Source organism: Amblyraja radiata, chromosome 8 (genome assembly GCF_010909765.2).
Source record: "Amblyraja radiata isolate CabotCenter1 chromosome 8, sAmbRad1.1.pri, whole genome shotgun sequence".
Classification (NCBI taxonomy): Eukaryota; Metazoa; Chordata; class Chondrichthyes; order Rajiformes; family Rajidae; genus Amblyraja; species Amblyraja radiata.
The window spans coordinates 6,164,855-6,185,729 of NC_045963.1; the positions used below are offsets into that span (position 1 = coordinate 6,164,855).

Here is a 20,875-nt window from a genome sequence, read left to right on the forward strand (position 1 = left end):
CGCCAGCCCAACAAACACTAGCCATCCCGCAAACTCTCGTCAGTCCTGGCTCCCCGTCCGCATCTGTACCCACCGCTGGTTCTGCTTCCATCCCTCCCTCAGCCCCGGCTCTCCAACACCTGCGGCCCATGCAGTTTATACGAGTTGAAATTTTTGATGATCACAGAAAATTTCGTTGATCATGACAGAGCGTGAGAAATTTGTGATCAGAGTGAGAATTTGTCCAAATGCGTGAGTCTCACGCTCAAAGCGTGAGAGTTGGCAGCCCTGCTAATGCAATAGTGGAGTGAAGCTGGAAAAGGGAGGCAGATCCTCCCTCTCGCCTTTTTGTACAAGCCACTTTCCTTGTACTCCATCCTTCTGAAGAAGGGGTCCCAATCCAAAATATCAATGTGCTCAAGATATCAACGTATCGAGTTTTCTGTCTGTCCATAATATGGAGCTGGCAGGCAAGGTAAGTGAAAATCCCAAAAGATTCTACAGGTAGATATAGAGTAAATGGGCTGTTGGGGATATAAGCATCCATGTTGATTTTTCCTGGAAGATGCTAATCTTTCATAAGATCATCATAAGATCGGAGAAGAATTAGGCCATTCGGCCCAACCCGTCTACACCATTCAATCATGGCTGATCTAACTCTCTGTCCTAACCCCATTCTCCTGCTTTCTCCCTGTAACCTTCTACAGTCTAAGTCTAAAATCAGTAAATTCCTAAGCCTAAAATCAGTAGTGGGAGTATTGTTGGAGAGGAAAGGATCTACCAGCATTTGGATAGGTAGGGACTAATTATGGACTCAGTATGCTCACGTGAGAAATCGTGTTTCATGAATCTGATTGTCATTTGAAGTGACCAAGACGATTGATGAGGGCAGGGTAGATGATGTTGTCTATCTGGACTTTAGCAATGCTTTTGCAAAGTCCTGCATGGTAGGCTGGTCTGGAAAGTTGGAGCACTAGGAAACTAAGGGTAGCTCACCGATTGGATTCAAAATTAGCATGAGGAAAGAGTCAAAGGATAGTTGAAGGTTTTTCTGATTGGAGGTCTTTGACCACTGGTGTGCAGAAAGTATTGGTGCCGAGTCCCCTGATACATTATTGATTTGGATGAGCCGATGAGAGCCTGGGGGAACCGTTGTGGGGGGGGGGGGGGGGGGGTGAGAGGGGAAGAACAATGGGGGACACGGCAGGGGGGGACCACTGCGAGGGAGGGGGAAGAACAATGGACAATGGGGAGTGAAGGGGGGAGGACAATGGGGACCTGATGTGAGGGGACCTCTGGGGGAGAGGGGAGAACAAAGGGGGCGTCGCTGTGGGGAGGGGGGCGGTGAGAACCAAAGATTATAGAGGAACGTTCCTCTATAATCTTTGGTGAGATCAAAGGAGGAGCCGGCGTACTTTATCAGTGCCGTAGGTGGCCACTATTTGCATCTCTTGGGTACACAAGCAAAGAATTTCACTGCATTGTCACATGTGACAATAAAGTAAAGCGGGGCAGAAATCGCTATCAAAACATGCGGGGGACACAATTTCTTGGTGCCCGCGTGCGCACACACACACACACACACGGCTTCGGAGGCTTCGGCCATGGCCCATGGGCCCTGTGGACGGTAACATCGGGAGCTGACCTGGTTGGTAACCGACTCCGAACTCCAACAACAGCAGCTTCGTCCACCCCGAATCGTGGGGCTTCAATCGGCCCGTTCGCGGGGCCTTTCATCGCTGGCGCGGCTTAATATCGGCCGCTGGATCTTTCATCGCCCGGCGGGGGCTTCAACATCGGGAGCCTCGACGCAGCAATTTGACCGCGGGGCGGTGGAAGATCCCGCGGCCGATTTTAAGCCGCGCGGGCGATGAAAGACCCCGCGAACTGGCCGATTCAAGCTCCGCTCTATGATCTTTGCTCCAGCAGGACGTCTCCCTCCTCCAGTCACTGCGCTTTATCCACAGTCCCACCCCCTACTTCCGCCTCTGACCGACACCTCCCTCCTCCAATCAGCACGTCTCCCCCTTCATGTCCCCCCCCCCCTCGCTCCCACTGCTGACCGACGTCTCCCTCGTGCAATCGGCTCCCCTCGGTCATCAGTCACCCCCACTGTCTCGCGGAAAGCGGAGATTTTAAATAGATTTTTTATTCACCGAATTTCAAAATCCGGATTACAAAACATTGGGGGGGGGGGGGGGGGGGGGGATTGTCCCCCACCTCTCAAAACATGAGAGGGACGTGCCCCCTCCGCACCCCCGCGATTTCTGCCCATGAAGTAAAGTATTCCATTCCAACATTGTCAGTAAATTTGAAGTTGACACTGAAGTTGGTGATATTGTGAACAGTGATGATGGATGTGCAAGTTTACAACAGATATTGATGAGTTGGGAAGGTGGGCCAAGGAATGACAAATGGAATTTACTTTGACAAGTGTGAGGTGTAGCACTTTGATATGTCAAATCAGGTTGGGACGTGCAGTAAATGGTAGATCCAAAGAGTGTTGCAGAGATGTAGGAGTAAAGCTACATAGTTCGCATAAAGTTGCATGGTTCCGTATGTTCTCCTCATCCTTCTCAACAATATGACACATGCTTGAAAGTCAGGCAGTATTCGTGGAGGTAGAAGCAGAGTTAATGTTCCAGGTCTGGGACCCATCACTGCCCGTTCTGATGCAGACCCAGTTTTGATGCAGAGTTCTAGATCAGGAAGCATTGTCTCTGCTTCTCTCCCCACAGATGCCGCTGACCGGCTGAGTGATTCCAGATTATAGAGGGATGTGGGCCAAATACAGGCAAGTGGGACTAGCTCCCACGGACAAGTTGGAAAAGGGGCCTCTGTCGATTGCTATGAGTCGAACTGTATACTTCAGATTTGCAGTTCCTTGCTAGGAGTAGGTATGTTGCAAAGCCTACCTGAAGCGTCTTTGAAAATCTGCCGCTACGGGTGTGCGCGATTTTGGCGCCGTTTAGAGGGGGCGGGTTTAAAACGCGATTTTCTCTAGGCTGTTCAAATCGAAGATGTTCAGCCTAGTTAATTATTAACGAAAAATCGCTGGAAGACCCCGTCGCAAAAGCTATTATTAGTTTTAAAGGCCTCGTAAAATAGTTATAGTAGTTTAAAAATCAATCTCTAAACCCGTGACCGCCAGCAACCGCAGAGTCTCATAAAGCAAACAGCTGAAGTTAGGCTGTATATATTTACATTAAAAAGGGCTTCTAAAGAACCCTTTATACAAAGTTTAATATTGCGAGTAGCTCAATTTGGGTCCATTAAATCCCGCAGTATTTTTCTGGGCATTTGAGGGCACAAATCTACCGCAATGTGAACGTTCTAAACCAGCGCGTTCCACAGGGACCCACTAGAAAGCTGATTTAAATGGGCATTTATTTACAGCAATTGAACACTAAATTCCTTCCATTTGGCCTATAAATTAATGTAAATGAGATTTAAAAATCATGTTTTATTGTGAATTATTTGTGAATATTATTTGGACATTTAGGCTATTTAAAAATGTTAATCATTTATTAAGAAATGGATAGATGTTTAGATCTAGTAATTGAAGTCTGAAATTAGCTACAATTAGGTAACTAACTAATTATATGCTTTAATTTCAGGTCATCCAAGTAAGATTATTTTATATTTGTTTCAGAATGCTTCAATCTATGATAACTGAAAATTTCATTCAGTTTTCTTAATTTTTAAGAAAGTTATGGGCTTTTGACTGTTCAAGATCACAGCTTTTTTGTTATGTCCATAGAAAATCAATAGGGAACAAGATGCTCATTTCCCAGTATGAAAATGGCCATAACTTTTTAAATACTTGAGATATGAAAGTGAATTAGGTGTCAAATTAAACTTATTTTTATGCTTTATCTGATGGGATAAATTACAGACTTGATTTTTAAAATCTCAAAATTTTGTAACATTGCTACTAGGAGTAGTGGGTCTCGGGGGCGGGAGGAATGCGAAGACTGGGGAAGGGTCCCGACCGCTAACGTGATCTTTCCACTCCCCCCCAGGTAGAACAGGTCCCTTGCAGCAGGTGGCGCCGGCTCAACCAGCACCGCCTCCTGCGATCGGGACCCTCTCCCCCTTCCACAAGTTCATCAATTATAGGAGTAGAATTAGGCCATTCGGCCCATCGAAGCTACAGCGCCTTTCAATCCTGGCTGAACTCTGCCACCTAATCCCATTTTCCTGACCTCCCCATGACCCCTCCCCCTCTCTCCTCCCCATCCCCCCCCTCCCTCTTCTCTCCCTCCCCCTCCCTCCCCCTCCCCCTCCCTCTCCCCCCCCCTCACCCCCTCTCCTCCCCCCCCCCTCCGTCTCCCGCCCCGGCGCAGCGTCTCGCGAGAGGCGACCCGGCCGCCGCCGCAGCGTCTCCCTCTCGCGAGATCGCGTGGTGATGGCGGCGGGGGGCGAGTGGTCGCGGCGGCCGCCGTGTCCGTGAAGGGAAGAGAGGGAAGGGGAGGGGAGGGGAGGCTGAGAGAGGCCCCCTGGCGCACGGCCAGAGCGGCGCTGAGTGTGGCCGCGGCGGGAGGCGGAGCGGCGAGCTCCGGGAGAGGGTTGCGGCCCGTTACCATGGAAACCGCCGCCCGGAGGGAGAGCAAGAAGGCGCTGCGGGTGAAAGTCATCACTCTGGGCAGCGCCGAGGTGGGCAAGGTGAGAGGAGACGGTGGGATGGGCTGGGATGGACGTCTGGCACAGTCATCGTGTGGGTTTGGATGTTTAGGGAGTGAAGGCTGCGGATGCGGGGTTGTGAGCTGGAGAGATTGGGACGAGAGGTGAATAAAGGGATAGTAGTGCAGTAAAGCACAGGAACAGACACTTCGACCCACAGGGACATTTGCATCACCCACCCAGTGTTGTGTTCCTAGTCCATCTCTACCTTTTGTAGTCCCCTTTATTTCAGGTTCAGGGAATGAACTGGCCATAAACCAGCCAATACGAGCCCCAGGCTCCGCTACCTTGAGTATACATCCCCCTACCCTCTCACCTGTGAGGCCTGTTGTTCCATTCTCCTGGTTCCTCCATCTCTATTCAACTTAAAGATAGGGATGCTAAGGGATGTGGGGAGAAGGCAGGAACGGGGTACTGATTGGGGATGATCAGCCATGATCACATTGAATGGTGGTGCTGGCTCGAGGGGCCGAATGGCCTACTCCTGCACCTTTTGTCTATTGAAGTGTGTGTCTGCGGCTTCTTGCACTGTTACAGCGAGGCCCGCGAAAGCTTGAGGGGAACACCTCATTTCTATCTTGGTATGTTGCAGGACTTCTACCGAACTCTCCAATTTTTTGTCTGTATTTCAACCGATTAGTTTAGTATGGAGATACAACGTGGAAACAAGTCCTAAGAGCCACTAAGTCCACACCTGATTAGCGATCACCTGTTCACTAGTTCTATCCTATACACTAGGGACAATTTACAGAAGCCAATTAACCTATAAATGCACATCTTTGGAATGTGGGAGGAAACTGGAGCACCTGTTGGAGAAACTGGAAAATCTATGCAGTCACATGGAGAGCATACAAATGCTACAGAAGTACCCGCGGTCAGGATCGAACCTGGTCTCTGACACTGTAATGCAATTCTACCGCTGTGCTGCCGTTTTTTTTTCTACGATAAGTCCTCCATTTCTGATATTGGTTAGTTATTCTTTCTCCATTAATAACCATAACCATATAACAATTACAACACGGAAACAGGCCATCTCGGCCCTACAAGTCTGTGCCGAACACTTTTTTTTCCTTAGTCCCATCTACCTGCACTCAGACCATAACCCTCCATTCCTTTCCCATCCATATACCTATCCAATTTATTTTTAAATGATAAAATCGAACCTGCCTCCACCACTTCCACTGGAAGCTCATTCCACACAGCTACCACTCTCTGAGTAAAGAAGTTCCCCCCCATGTTACCCCTAAACTTTTGTCCCTTAATTCTGAAGTCATGTCCTCTTGTTTGAATCTTCCCTACTCTCAATGGGAAAAGCTTATCCACGTCAACTCTGTCTATCCCTCTCATCATTTTAAAGACCTCTATCAAGTCCCCCCTTAACCTTCTGCGCTCCAAAGAATAAAGATCTATCTTGTTCAACCTTTCTCTGTAACTTAGGTGCTGAAACCCAGGCAACATTCTGTACTCTCCTCTGTACTCTCTCTATTTTGTTGACAGCCTTCTTATAATTGGGCGACCAAAATTGTACACCATATTCCAGAATTGGTCTCACCAATGCCTTGTACAATTTTAACATTACATCCCAACTTCTATACTCAATGCTTTGATTTATAAAGGCTAGCATACCAAAAGCTTTCTTTACCACCCTATCCACATGAGATTCCACCTTCAGGGAACTATGCACAGTTATTCCTAGATCCCTCTGTTCAACTGCATTCCTCAATTCGCTACCATTTACCATGTACGTCCTATTTTGATTTGTCCTGCCAAGATGTAGCACCTCACACTTATCAGCATTAAACTCCATCTGCCATCTTTCAGCCCATTCTTCCAAATGGCCTAAATCTCTCTGTAGACTTTGGAAATCTACTTCATTATCCACAACAACACGTATCTTAGTATCATCTGCATACTTACTAATCCAATTTACCACCAATCATCCAGATCATTGATGTACATGACAAACAACAGTGGACCCAACACAGATCCCTGAGGCATCCCACTAGTCACCTGCCTCCGACCTGACAAACAGCCATCCACCATTACTCTCTGGCCTAATACTAATATAGCCAGTTCAAATCATGATAGCCGGTTATATCCTCAGCAAGTCTGCCTGTGTCCAGATTTGCGCTCTCCTCAGAATTAACATCATCTTTAAGCCTTGGCTATGTGACAGGCTGCATTACTAGCTTGGATGGACATGCAGACCAGTCACTGATCTTGTGATTCCCAGCAGCTAGCAGGTGATGCCTCACATGGTGCCTGACTGTAAAAACACACCACCTTTGGAAGCTGAACCCAGGATATTTTGCAGGCACATTTCCTGGGCTGAGGGTTTCATGGAAGTACATAGTACAGGCCATTTGACTCGGCCAGTATGACCGATGGACACAAAATACTAGAGTAACTCAGCGAGACAGGCAGCATCTCTGGAGAAAAGGAATGGGTGACGTTTTGGGTCGGGACCGTTCTTCAGACTGAGAGTCAGGGAAGAGGAGGTCCAGAGATATGGTAGAGTAAGGTGTGAAAACGACAGATCAAAGCAGATGATGATAAGGAAATACAGGATGGTTCATTGCTAGTTGAGGGGAAGATGACAACGTGGCATACAACTAGTAATATTTAATCAGGAAAACAGTAGAACTAGTCAGAGTTGTAGGATTGGGGGAAGGACGGAGAGAGAGGTTACATGAAACTAGAAATTAATAGTCATACCGCTGGGTCGTAAGCTGCCCAAGCAAAATATGAGGTACTGTTCCTCAAATTTGCATTGGGCCTCACTCTGACACGAGGAGGCCCAGGACAGAAAGGTCAGTATGAGAATAGGAGGGGGAGCTAATGTGATATGAATCGGGAGATCACGTAGGCCTAGACAGACTGAGTGGAGGTGTTCAGCGAAAAGATCGCCAAGCCTCCCTTTGGTCTCGCTGATATATTAGAAGCCCACACTTGGAAAAACGGATACAGTAGATGAGGTTGAAGGAGGTGCAAGTGAACTTCTGCCTCGCCTGAAAAGACTGTCGAGGCCCTTGGACGGAGTCGATTGAGGAAGTATAGGGACAGGTGTTGCATCTCCTGTGGTTGCAGGGTAAAGTACCTGGGAAGCGGGGTGGTTTGGGTGGGTGGGATGAGTTAACCAGGGAGTTGTGGAGGGAACAGTCTCTGCGGAAAGGGGTGAAGATGGGAAGATGTGGTTAGTGGTGAGATCCCGTTGGAGGTGGTCAAAATGTCAGAGGATTATGTGCTGTATGCGACGGCTGATGGGTGAAAGGTAGGGACGTGGGGGACTCTGTCTGTTGCGACGGACGTGGGGGGCGGTAAGGGGGAGCAAGAGCGTAGCTGCGGGATACCGAGGACATCCGTGTGAAGGCCTCATCTACGATGGAAGAAGGCAGGCATGAGTTATTGATTGGGGATGATCAGCCATGATCTCAATGAATGGCGGTGCTGGCCCGAAGGGCCGAATGGCCTCCTCCTGCACCTATTTTCTATGTTTATATGGAAGAGGGGAATCCTCGTTTGCTAAAGAATAAGGACATCTCGAATGTCCTGGTTTGGAACACCAATGGACCACAGACGGCATCATTACGTGTTGTGACCTTATTCCTTCCCAACATTGTGGGTGTATGGACCTGGAGATCAGTGAGCTTCTGTGAGTTGTTACTGTCCTGTATATCACTCAGTACCATGCTGAGAGAAAGCAGAGGGAGCCTGGGTGTGTCCTGATCTTCCTGGTGTTGAAACTGTTACTGTTTCTTTCCAGAGCTGTATCATCAAACGCTATTGTGAGAAGAGATTTGTCCCAAAATATTTGGCGACTATTGGGATTGACTATGGAGTTACAAAGTGAGTATTGTGGATATCTATTTTTTTTTCTCCTGTCATTAGCCTGGCTGTGGCTGTAGTAAAGTATGTAGACTAGTTAACAATAGCGTCTCCTCAATTCTTGATCAATGGGATAGGGATGTATTTAATGAAAGTGGGCGAGAGCAGTTTGGAGGTACAAGCCACATGGCTACGTATCTTCCACTCTCTATCTTTGGATCTCTTGCTGTCTGGCCAAGTGATGCTGAGATGCATTCCTTGACCTCAGTGCCCTTGTTGGACAACAGTTGGTCAGCACTGTCGCACTCTAACTGTATTGTTGGTATTATTACAAATAACACCAGGGGCTAGGAAAGTTAGCTACTGAGGCTGAAGAAAGTAACTGAGGGTGGAAGGATTGACAGAAGCTCTTTAACTTGTCTGTTCATTATTTCAATCTGTATCTGACCTTCACTGGTACATTATATTCATATTCTCAGCAAAAATACACCGGTTCAGCATTAAAACCCCTTCAGCCACAGCCTGTGGAGGAGATAGGTGTAGATCCACAGCTTTGTTGGACAAATTGTTTCTTCAAGGGCATTGGCTGAGTTTTACAATGTTAGCATGTGGAAGCAGACCCTTTAGCCCAACTCATCTCAAATAAAAACACAACATGCTGCAATACCCAGCAGGTCAAGCAACATCTGCTGCAAGAGAAACAGAGTTCCCTTTTTTCTTATTTCTAGTATCTCCAGTATCTGGAGCTTTTTTGTTTAAAATTGTCTCCCTATTCTTGTTTTCCCACACCTGAAAAAATGATTTCTTTTCTTGACCGTTAATTTTCAAGAGAATACAAAACATTATTCAAATTTGTGAGCTCGTAATGCAATTCTTTTAACCCTTTCACTATTCTGGGGAATCAATGTTGCTTTCTCAGTGTCGGATATACTTAGCTGGTGAGTAGCATCAGTGCGGAGAGTTGGTGTTTCAGATCTGTGGCCCCTCATTAGAACAGGGAAAACAATACGTGTGTTTTAAGTTGCGGAGATGCGAGGGATGCAGGGACACAATGATTGTGGTAAAGCAGGAGGCTTGCTGTGAAAGGCACTGGAATAGTTTGCTGTTATTGACAAAATAAAAGACTCAGGTAGAAAGTCTGCACTGTGTACTGATCTGATGATTAGATTAGATAATTGTTATATGCGCCAGCTGGTGATATGGTTGCCTAGGTATTCAAACACATCTACAAAAGCTCCATAGATGAGGAAAGTTCAATATCTCTTTCCTATACTTCATCTCATAGTTGTGGATCCGCCCAACAAAAGTAGTATCATCAGTGAACTTAACATTTGAGTCGGAAGACTCAATCTTCACTGAATGTTCAGAAGACTGGCGCAGATATGGGTCATTACAAATCTTTCAAAGCGCTTCATTGTGGTCATTGTATAAAGCTACTGGGCGGTCGTCAATGAGACGGGTCACTTCATTCTTCTTGGGAAATGGAATGATGAAGGTTTTCCGAAAGCAGATGAGGACAGTAGACTATTGAAGTGAGAGGCTGAAAATGTTACCAAAGACAGTGGCCTGTTAATTGGTGCAGATAGCGTTAGGACTTCATGTACGGTATCATTCTCCTTGAAAGCCTTGGATCTGGCAGAGGGTAAATCTCCCTGTTCATCCAAGGTTTCTGGTTAAGATAGACCCTAATCATCTTTGTTGGAATGCAGCTATCAATGCATTTCTCGATAAAAAGTAGTGATGACTGATGTATATTTATTCAGACGGGTTGAAGTAGTTTTGAACCTGTTGCAGCTTACTGACTTAAGGCAGTCCTGAAGTAGATCCTCAGTCTGCACCATTATTCTTTGGGTTGGTGCCTGGTGTTTCAATCTGTGTCAGAGAAGCAAGTCTTGTGAACAGTCTGGTTCAGCTTGTAATTGTGGAGGGCTGGGATTGGGTCAGTGTTAAGAGAGTGGTGCTTTTGATATGTGGCAAACGCCATGGCTTCCTCCTGCTGGAACTGACACTAGATATGAATAGTGCACTTGAAATTTACAATTTGTCTTGGTAAATGTGGTCCATGGTCTGAAGAAGCTTTGAACGTTCAGTGCTGACAGTCTTTTGAGAACACTGATTCGTCCATTCCTTGTCTTATCCATGCCTGCAGTTTAGTGGAGAAGAGTGCCAGGGTATCATTAAAGACCTAGCGCAGTTACACCATAAACAAAGGGAGCTGCCACAAGGTTTGAAGGTAGACAAAAGTGCTGGAGAAACTCAGCGGGTGCAGCAGCATCTATGGAGCGAAGGAAATAGGCAACGTTTTGGGCCGAAACCCTTCTTCAGACTGCCACAAGGTTTGAGTTGGGTCTGGAGTTTGGGGAACGTTGCAGCACAGAAGTGTATCAATAAAAATCTGAGTGGTGGCGCCATAGAGTGTGGCAGCCTCGCCTGCAGCTGTTCGTTCTTCACCCTTTTTAAAAAATTTTGGTTTGTTAAAAAGTTTTGTTCTGGAGGCCTTTTAGTCCTTTTATGTGGGGGATGGGGAGGGGGGAAACCGGTTTCTCCAGTCCTTACCTGGGTGAAGATGCGTCCTTCCTCTGAGCCGCATCTTCGCCCCCTCCTCGTGGCCTACCACCTAGATTGGCACGACCTTTCCGGAACTCCAAGCCGCTGAGTGTGTTCTTCCGACGCCGGAGTTCCATCATTCCAGCGAGAGGGCCTGAAACATCGGGCCGCCGTTGTGGCGACTGCGGAGACCTCAATAGGCCCCGACCGCGGGTGAACATGGAGGAAGTGGACTGAACTTTGCTGCCTTCCCTCACAGTGGGAAACGTTGATTCTGCTGTGGGGGGATGTTTTTTATGTTTAATGTTAAATTCTATAATGTTTTTAATTTATTTGTGTGCTGCAACGGCAACTCAAATTTCACTGCACCAATTGGTGTATGTGACAATAAATGTCCTTTGTCCTTTAATGCAAAACCTGCTCACTGTTGTTTTTATCTCCTCAGGGTTCAGATGAGGGATCGTGAGATTAAAGTTAACATCTTTGACATGGCGGGTCATCCATTTTTCTATGAGGTGGGTGTGAGAGAGACCTAGAAAAATTTGCATTTCTAAGGCTGTTGCACGCAATAAGGTCTCTTGTAATGTAGAGATGATGTGCAGGAATAAATGGAGCCAAGACTGGAAAACTGATCCTGGAAACGTGAACTGGGATCTTGCCCATTAAGCCATATGTTTATTGCCAATGAATGGGCTGGAGCAGGTATGCCCAACCAGTCTGTGGCAATGTTTTGGAAGGTAGTTGGAAGTAGGAAGGTAACTGCCACAGAAGGTAGTTGAGGCCAGTTCATTGGCTATATTTAAGAGGGAGTTAGATGTGGCCCTTGTGGCTAAAGGGATCAGGGGGTATGGAGAGAAGGCATGTACAGGATACTGAGTTGGATGATCAGCCATGATCATATTGAATGGCGGTGCAGGCTCGAAGGGCCGAATGGCCTACTCCTGCACCTATTTTCTATGTTTGTCCTTTTGCAGAGTACACCAATTACATGTTTTCTCCCAATTCCTATTTCCTGTCACCTTTTCTTCAGCCATCTCTGGAAACCATTGTTAACTGGTTTCAGCTTCATTCATCTATGCTGAGTTCAATATCTTCAAATTCCCAATGTAAAAGAAAAATAGTGTTGTTCACTAAGCCCCAAATTTGTGTTCAAATGCACCTGGTTCTCGCGGAGTCCTGGGACCTTTTGCCGAGGGCCGCCAGCGTGAATCTCCGCCCAGCGCGGCCTGTGGACTTCGGGAGCCGTGGTCTCCGGTAAGAAGTGGCCGATTTGGATGTCCAAGCCGCTGAGGTTGTTCTCCCGTTCCGACGTCGGAGTTCCAGCATCCCGGCGAGAGGGCCTGAACATCGGGCCGCCCGTAGCGGCGACAGCGAAGGGTTCGGGAACCCCCTGACCACGGGTGAACAACAGAGGAGGATGACTGAACTTTGGTGCCTTCCGTCACAGTGCGAAACTTTGATTCCGCTGTGTGGGGATGTCTATGTTAAAGACTTTTGTGTTCTGTGCTCTTTTTTATTTGTATGGCTGTATGGTGACCACACATTTCACTGTACCATTTGGTACATGTGACAAATAAATGTCTCTTGTTTCTTGTTCTAAAATAATGACCCACTCATTATTTACCTTTCTATCAAATCATTTCGTTATCTCCAATAAGGCATTTGACAAAAATGCATGGAATGAATGCACAGAGTATATTTGAATGCATAGCATTTTGCATATTTCCAAAGTATTTAACAAGGTCCTTGATGGTAGGCTGATCCAAAAGATTGGGACACATGGGGTTCATGGTCACTAGATAGTCACCAAAACACTCTTTTTCTTTGTTATTTCTCTTTCTGGTTGAATGAAGTTCATAGCTCTTTGTATTTGTATGACAATATGTTAGCCGCTCTATCTAGCGTATATCTTTAGAATAATTTCCCCTGCAGTTGCTGGCAGTACTATGAATTAGAAGCTTCTTACTTAAGCTGAACATTATGCACCCCAATTCTCCTATTGCGGATAGTCAAAGATATTTCCCATACCTTTAGCCATCAGTTCTTTTATATGTTTGTAATAGGTGCGAAATGAGTTTTACAAAGACACGCAAGGGGTGATCCTGGCTTATGATGTTGGGCAGAAGGAATCCTTCAAAGCACTGGAAAGCTGGCTCACTGAGATGAAGCAAGAACTTGGACCTCATGCAAACATGGAAAACATTGTGTTTGTTGTATGTGCTAATAAGGTAACAATTTGTAATATCACTTTGTTGCATCAACTGGTCTCTCTCTGTTCAGATGTGGTGTTTAACCCATGTTGTGCCTGCCCGGGGAGTTTTACTCTGCATCCTGGGAGCATGAGAAGGACAGTGTAAAGGGAGCTTTACTCCACATTGAACCTGTGCTCTCCTTAACCTGGGTATGTTTGATCAGTCAGAATGCTGAACAAGAACATTTCCTTACTCTGGAGCTAATATTCCTTTCAACATGATATGAATAGAAATTGCTGCCTGCTGCATTTGAAAAAGATGTGAAGTGGACACTTCCTCTTTCCTATGTTGTGTGATTCCCTTTTCCCAGGTGGACTGTGGGAAACGGCGCGTGATTGATGAGAGTGAGGGGCGTCTCTGGGCTGAGAATCGTGGATTCTACTACTTTGAAACCTCAGCACAATCTGGTGAGGGTATCAATGAGATGTTCCAGGTATGTTTACGGGTCAGAACCATTACGGCAAGCAGAACGACAAGGGGTTCTGGAGATTTATGAGGAGGAATGTTTGTTAGGTGGAACATTGGGCCAGGGTCCCAGGGGGAGAATGGGTTGCACCTGTAGTCCTGGGGTAAGGGGCAGGGAAGCACTAATCTGCCAGAGAGCACAGTGGCCCTTGCTTTGGAGTGGGAATCCACGGTGTTGGTGTGGGAGCACACCTTGATAGGGGTGGACTAGCGGGAGTACCAGTAGTGCTGGGGTGATGGTAGTGCCAGGGTCCAGGTAGTGGAGTGGGTGTGAGGGACGACACTATCCTGGGTGATGCTTCAGACTGAGTTGTACTTATTCAGCTCTCTTTTCTGCATTCTGCCTGCGTCTAGACTTTCTTCTCGTCGATCCTTGACATGTGTGAGAATGGTAAACGTCCTCAGTCCAACCTTAGCCTGGGGTTCACCAAAGAGCAGGCCGACACCATCCGCAGGATACGGAATAGCAAGGATAGCTGGGAGATACTGGGAATGAAGCCTGGAGCATCCAGGTAAAGCAAACTCCGTGTGACTTGCGGCTTGCCTGGGCCACATAATACTATGGCATTGTAAAGCTCAGCGATTACATCCTGAGACTGTGTCAGCCCGCACGGGCCAGGCATTACACCAGGGCCTTGCTCCATGTTGGGTCACTAAGCTATCTGTTTGCCCTCCTTGAGTTTTCAGCATGTTATTGTATACTAAAAACAAAGCATCAACTGAAGGCGGTGCTGGCTCGAAGGGCCTCCTACACCTATTTTCTGTGTTTCCAGCCCATAGTTCCGTTTATATTGTTTGAATTTTGGCCTTGACTACGTCAGATTTACAAGAGCAATTGTCAGTTGGCAATTTGTAGCTTTAGCTGGCAACCAGCTGGCTCTCCTGTCTTACCTCAGCCCACCTCCAGATGGAGTGGTGCCTTAAACTTGTCATTCTGCAAAGCAGCTGTCTTGTTCTGGTGTGGACAGTGCAATCAAGTTCAGGAGACTTGGTCAAGTTGCTGGGCAATGTCGTGACCCTCATGGTTCACTGAGGGAATTGATGCAGCAGACTAGACTGGCAGCAGCAATGAGTGAGCCCTAGCACAATGCTGACACTGCACAGTGCAATTCAAGGTTTCAAGGTCAGTTTATTATCACATATACCAATTAAGGCACAGTGAAATTCGAATTACCATACAGTCATATTAAATAAAAATCAACAAGACACACAACTATATAAAAGTTAACATAAACATCCACCACAGAGGATTCCCCGTTCCTCACTGTGATGGAAGGCAGTAAAGTCTAATCTTCTCTTTATTCTCCTGCGGTCGGGGCAGTTGAACCATCCGCAGTCGGGGCGGTCGAAGCTCCCGCTCCCGAGTTGATCTCTAATCTAATTGGCCTCCACTGCCTTCTGTGGCAGAGAATTCCACAGATTCACAACTGGGTGAAAAAGGTTTTCCTCATCTCAGTCTTAAATGGCCTATCCCTTATTCTTAAACTGTGACCCCTGGTTCTGGACTCCCTCAACATTGGGAACATTTTTCCTGCATCTAACCTGTCCAATCCTTTAAGAATTTTGTATGTTTCTATAAGATTCCCTCTCATCCTTCTAAATTCCAATGAATACAAGCCCAGTCGACCCATTCTTTCATCATATGTCAGTCCCGCCATCCCGGGAATTAACCTAGTGAACCTACGCTGCACTCCCACAATAACGTCCTTCCTCAAATTATGAGACCAAAATTGCACACAATACTCCAGGTGTGGTCACACCAGGGCCCTGTACAACTGTAGAAGGACCTCTTTGCTCCTAAACTCAAACCCTCTCCAATGAAGGCCAACATGCCAATAGCTTTCCCCACTGCCTGCTGTTACCTGCATGCTTACTTTCAGTGACTGATGTACAAGCACACCCAGGTCTTGTTGCACCTCCCCTTTTCCAAATCTGACACCATTCAGTAATAATCTGCCTTCCTGTTCTTGCCACCAAAGCGGATAACCTCACATTTATCCGCACAACACATTTATCCACAATGGCCTGTTTCCTTTATCATTGTTACTTTTTTGCATATCTTTCATTCATTTGTTCCATATCTCTCAAGATCACCGTCTATATCTCTCGTTTGCCTTCCCCCGGATCTCAGTCTGAAGAACGGTCTCGACCCGAAACGTCACCTATTCCTTTTCTGCAGAGATACTGTCTGACCTGCTCAGTTACTCCAGGTTTTGGTGTCTATCTCTGGTTTACACCAGCATCTACAGTTCCTTCCTATACAATTCACACAGCTGTCATCTTGGCGACGTCAGATGGCAGTTATAGAGTCATAGAATAGAATGATACAGTGTGGAAACTTGCCCACACCGGCCAACATGTCCCAGCTACACTGGTCCCACCTGCTTGCATTTGGTCCATATCCCTCTAAACCTATCCTATCCATGTACCTGTCTAACTCTTTCTTAAATATTGGGATAGTCCCTGACTCAACTACCTCCTCCGGCAGCTTGTTCCGCACACCCACCAACCTTTGTGTGAAAGAGTTACCCCTCAGATTCCTATTAAATCTTTTCCCCTTCACCTTAAACCTATGTCCTCTGGTCCTCGATTCCCCTACTCTGGGCAAGAGACTCTGTGCATCTACCCGACCTATTCCTCATGATTTTATACACCTCAATAAGATCACCCTCATCCTCCTGCACTCCATGGAATAGAGTCCCAGCCTACTCAACCTCTCCCTATAAGCTCAGACCCTCAAGTCCTGGCAACATCCACGTAAATCTCCTCAGCCTGCTAACATATTTCCTATAACATGTTGCCCAGATCAGAACACAATATTCTAAATGCGGTCTCACCAACGTCTTATACAACTGCAACATGACCTCCCAACTTCTACACTCAATACTGTGACTGATGAAGGCCAATGTGCCAGATGCCTTTTTGACCACCCGATCTACCTGTGACTCGACCTTCAAGGAACCACGCACCTGTACTCCTAGATCCCTCAGCTCTACAACACTACCCAGAGGCCTACCATTCACTGTGTAGGTCCTGCCCTTGTTAGACTTCCCAGAATGCAACATCTCAAATTTCTCTGTATTAAATTCCATCAACTATTCCTCCGCCCACCTGGCCAACCGATCCAGATCCTGCTGCAATTTTTCACAACCATCTTCACTATCTGTAAAACCACACACTTTTGTATCATCAGCAAACTTGCTAACCTTTCCGTGCTTGTTCTCATCCAAATCATTGATGTAGATGACAAACAGTAACGTGCCCAGCACCGAAGCCTGAGGCCCACCACTAGTCACAGGCCTCCAGTCCGAGAAGCAACCTTCCACCATCACCCTCTGCTTCCTTCCATGGAGCCAATTTTGTATCCACTCAGCTATCTCTCCATGGATCTCATGCGATCTAACCTTGTCGATACAAACTACATTGCTATGAGTGGGGCAATACTCCACAAAGTCCCAAACTCGCTGTGTTATTCACTGTGTCCTCCACTTAGGGTAGTAAACCAGGTGGATTATGATATTTCATGGTTTCGCTTGCATCTTTACAAGTAGCAAATTTATATGTATGTTACATAGAAACATAGAAAATAGGGGCAGGAGGAGGCCATCCACAATCAGTACCCCGTTCCTGCCTTCTCCCCATATCCCCTGACTCCGCTATCTTTAAGAGCTCTATCTAACTCTCTCTTGAAAGCAACCAGAGAATTGGCCTCCACTGCCTTCTGAGGCAGAGAATTCCATAGATTCACAACTTTCTAGGTTAAAAGCTTTTCCTCATCTCCGTTCTAAATGGCCTACCCAAATCTTAAACTGTGGCCCCTGGTCTGGATTCTCCCAACATCGGGAACATGTTTCCTGCCTCTAGTGTGTCCAATCCCTTAATGATCTTATATGTTTCAATGAGATACCCTCTCATCCTTCTAAATTCCGGAGTATGCAAGCCCAGCCGCTCCATTCTATCAACAAATGACAGTCCCGCCATCCCAGGAATTAACCCATTGAACCTAAGCTGCACTCCCTCAAAAGCAAGAATGTCCTTCCTCAAATTTGGAGACCAAAACTGCACACAATACTCCAGGTATGGTCTCACTAGGGCCCTGCACAAACTCCGTACAGACTACGAACAAACTCCGTACAGACTCTGTGCTTCCTTAATCTGAGAATGTTTGATCAATCAGAGTGCCTAACAGGAACATTTCCGGGGTTGTACCTCTGCTGAAATGAGCCATTGCTGTGGATCATTTGCGCGGGAAAGAATGGAAGAGTTAGTATGTCAGAGCCGAATGTTCTGTCAGAGCCGAGTAGTTATTTATTTGCGCTGGTGGACCCTGACATTGCTCAACATTTGCAGGGATGAGGTAAACAAGGCGTACCGGAAGCTGGCGATGCTCCTTCACCCGGACAAGTGCCTCGCACCGGGGAGTGAAGATGCCTTCAAAGCAGTTGTCAACGCGCGGACCGTGCTGCTGAAAAACATCAAGTAAGAACGGGGTGATGATTCTGAAACAGAATGAGAAGCATCCTCTCCAACTGCTGTGTGTTACATTCACTGGAACTAAGGAGCTAATAAATGTCATTTAATGTTTGGCATGAGCGCAGGACAAATAAACATGAACGTTTACGTGGTGCAAGTTTTAGTGATTTGCACAATCAACCTTCACTGATCTATAACCATCAATAAGAGACGAGCAGCAACTGAGTCCTGTAAAGGGACAGTGGTTTGGATGCTGGGCTGATGCAACGTGTCAAAGGTGGGCTTTGAAAATGCCTATTCGGGGCTGACAAAGGTAAGCTTTGAAAATGCACCAGATATGCTAAATGCAGGTACTTCAATTTGAACTGATGAAATTGGGGGTATTGGTGTCTGCTTTCCTCTTCATTTGCAAGCTCATTCCCCTAATTCAAGTCTGTTCTGATGAAAAGTAATTGAGCTGAAACTTTGGTTTTGTTTTTCTCCAAAGAATCTTCCAGTACTTTCTGGTTTTTTTTGGTCAGGTGTTCTGCTTAGCAACCAAATTTCCTTGAATATACAGTACAATCCACTTACCCCAGAGCTACAGTGCTTGAGGTAAGTTCACATCCTGTGCAGAAGTTTTTCTGTTTGTGAGCCACCGTTACAGAGTATAGTATCGATAACAACATTAGTGGGTTCATGCAACTGTACAAAAGATTGTGAAGATAGATTAAAATGTTTGATAGGAGACAAACAAATAAAAATATTTAAAGAATTATTTCAAAATTCACTAAAAATATGCGTTTAGTTGAGCAAAAGAAAAATCGGACAAAGTTAACAATGCAATTTAAGGATCTTCTGATCCATAGGCAGTCCCTTGGAATCAAGGATAGTTTGCTTCCACTCTAAATCCATGCTTCTTTGTTGAGTGTTGAGGCCACTGTGAGAACCACATGCTTCCATACAAAGGGTAGGAGGTGCCTGAGAGGGTGGGCGTGGGGAGATTGTGAACTGGTCTCATCCCCATTCATGCTGGGCTTTTATGTGCTCCCAGTCTGTGGACTTGAGGTTCTCCTGCCATCCCAAACACTGTTGTGGACCAGCAATTTCCAGGGTTGGGGATGTTGCTGTTCTCCCAAGGATTCTCAGCATATCCATGAGTCTCCTTTCTCAGCCCTACGCCAGCATATAGGAATAAAGGGTCACCATTAGAAGTTGGGTATTGGGTAGACCCAACAAACTAACTGAGCAACAAACAATCTGCTGGAGGAACTGAATGGATCGAGCAGTATTATGGGGGGGGGGGGGGGGGGGGGATTGTCATTGTTTCAGGTCAAGATGCTGACTTCACAAAACATTCTCCGTTACAATTCTCAACACTGGTGACCCACAAGACTCTCTTCTCAGCCCCTTACTATGCACTCACGACTTGTGGCCAAATTCTGCTTTAACTCCATTTACAAGTTTACAGATGATACCACCATAGTGGACCAGATTACGAACTGTGAATCGACGGAGTACAGGAAGGAGCATGGTGTCAAGACAACATCCTTTCCTTCCATGTCAGCGAAATGAAGGACTGGTCACCGTTTCAGAAGTACATGCCCTAGTACACATCTGCATCAAAGATGCTGAAGTAGATATGGTCAAGAGCTTCATGTTTCACATTCAAGTTATGGCTAAGAAGGCACACTCGGAGGACTCGGGGAAATTCGGCATGTCTCCAAAGACTTACTAATTTCTATGGCTCCAATATAGAAAACATTAAATTGGAATGCATCACAGCTTGGTTTAGCAATTGCAAGACATTACAGAGTTATAAAGGTAGCCACTCCATCATACAAACCAATCTCCACCCAAAGACTCCATCTGTATCACTCTTCCTGGGGAAAGTAACCAACACTATCAAGGAACATTCAGAGCACAGTCATTCCCTCTTCCCTCTCCCTTCAGACAGAAGAAATAAAAGCTTGAAAGTGTGTACCACCAGATTCAAGAACAGTTTCTTCCCACCTGTATCAGACGGTGAAAGGACCTCTCATTTGCTGAGGATGTATTCCCCATCTCACAATCTACCTCACTGCAGGCCTTGCACTTTACTTTTATCTGCACTATCTCTAGCTGTAACACCATATTCTGCACTCAGTTTATTTTCTCTTTTGCACTACCTGATATACTCATGTATGAATGATTGGCCTGGATAGTATATAAAACAAAGATTTTTCCTGTATCACTGTACATGACAATAATAAACCAATACCACATGATTTGTTGTTCCAGAGACCAACGTTTCAGTGTCTTGATTCTCCAAAGCTGATTGATGTAACTTGAGTCTCCAAAGCTTGAGTGTAATTAGTCTGGGAGGGGAAAGTGACTTTAGTTTTCATGTCCATCAATGAATTTGCAGGATTTGTGGAGACTGTATTGGTGGTTACTTTCCAACGCCTTGCTACAGGTTGCAAGTCGCTCGAAGTCGGGCAAGGTTCACTACTGCTCAGTGCACTGCATTGTGTATCATGTTCAGGATTGTGACCTTCAAATACTTTTTACCTCAATTAACCAAAGCCTTTCCCCTCCCCATTCCCACACTGACCTGTCTGTTGGTCTCCACAGAAGAGGCGAGGCCAGACGCAAACTAGAGAGGATCAACATGTCATATTCTGCCTTAGTAG

At 46.2% G+C, this 20,875-nt stretch overlaps 1 protein-coding gene across 3 annotated transcripts; it reads left to right on the forward strand.

The window, feature by feature from the left end:
• Nucleotides 1–276: 276 nt before the first annotated feature.
• dnajc27 (DnaJ heat shock protein family (Hsp40) member C27) lies at nt 277–20,484 on the forward strand. Of its 3 annotated transcripts, none has more exons than XM_033025096.1 (7): nt 277–454; nt 8,426–8,508; nt 11,480–11,549; nt 13,098–13,262; nt 13,597–13,719; nt 14,106–14,263; nt 18,102–20,484. In XM_033025096.1, the coding sequence occupies exons 1-7, from the start codon at nt 437–439 to the stop codon at nt 18,232–18,234; spliced, it is 750 nt and encodes a 249-aa protein (XP_032880987.1). In that variant the 5' UTR covers nt 277–436; the 3' UTR covers nt 18,235–20,484. The 3 variants fall into 3 exon arrangements, with proteins under 3 accessions (XP_032880987.1, XP_032880986.1, XP_032880988.1); XM_033025095.1 differs by lacking the exon at nt 277–454 and adding an exon at nt 4,362–4,644; XM_033025097.1 differs by lacking the exons at nt 277–454; nt 14,106–14,263 and adding an exon at nt 4,374–4,644.
• The last annotated feature ends 391 nt before the right edge of the window (nt 20,485–20,875 follow it).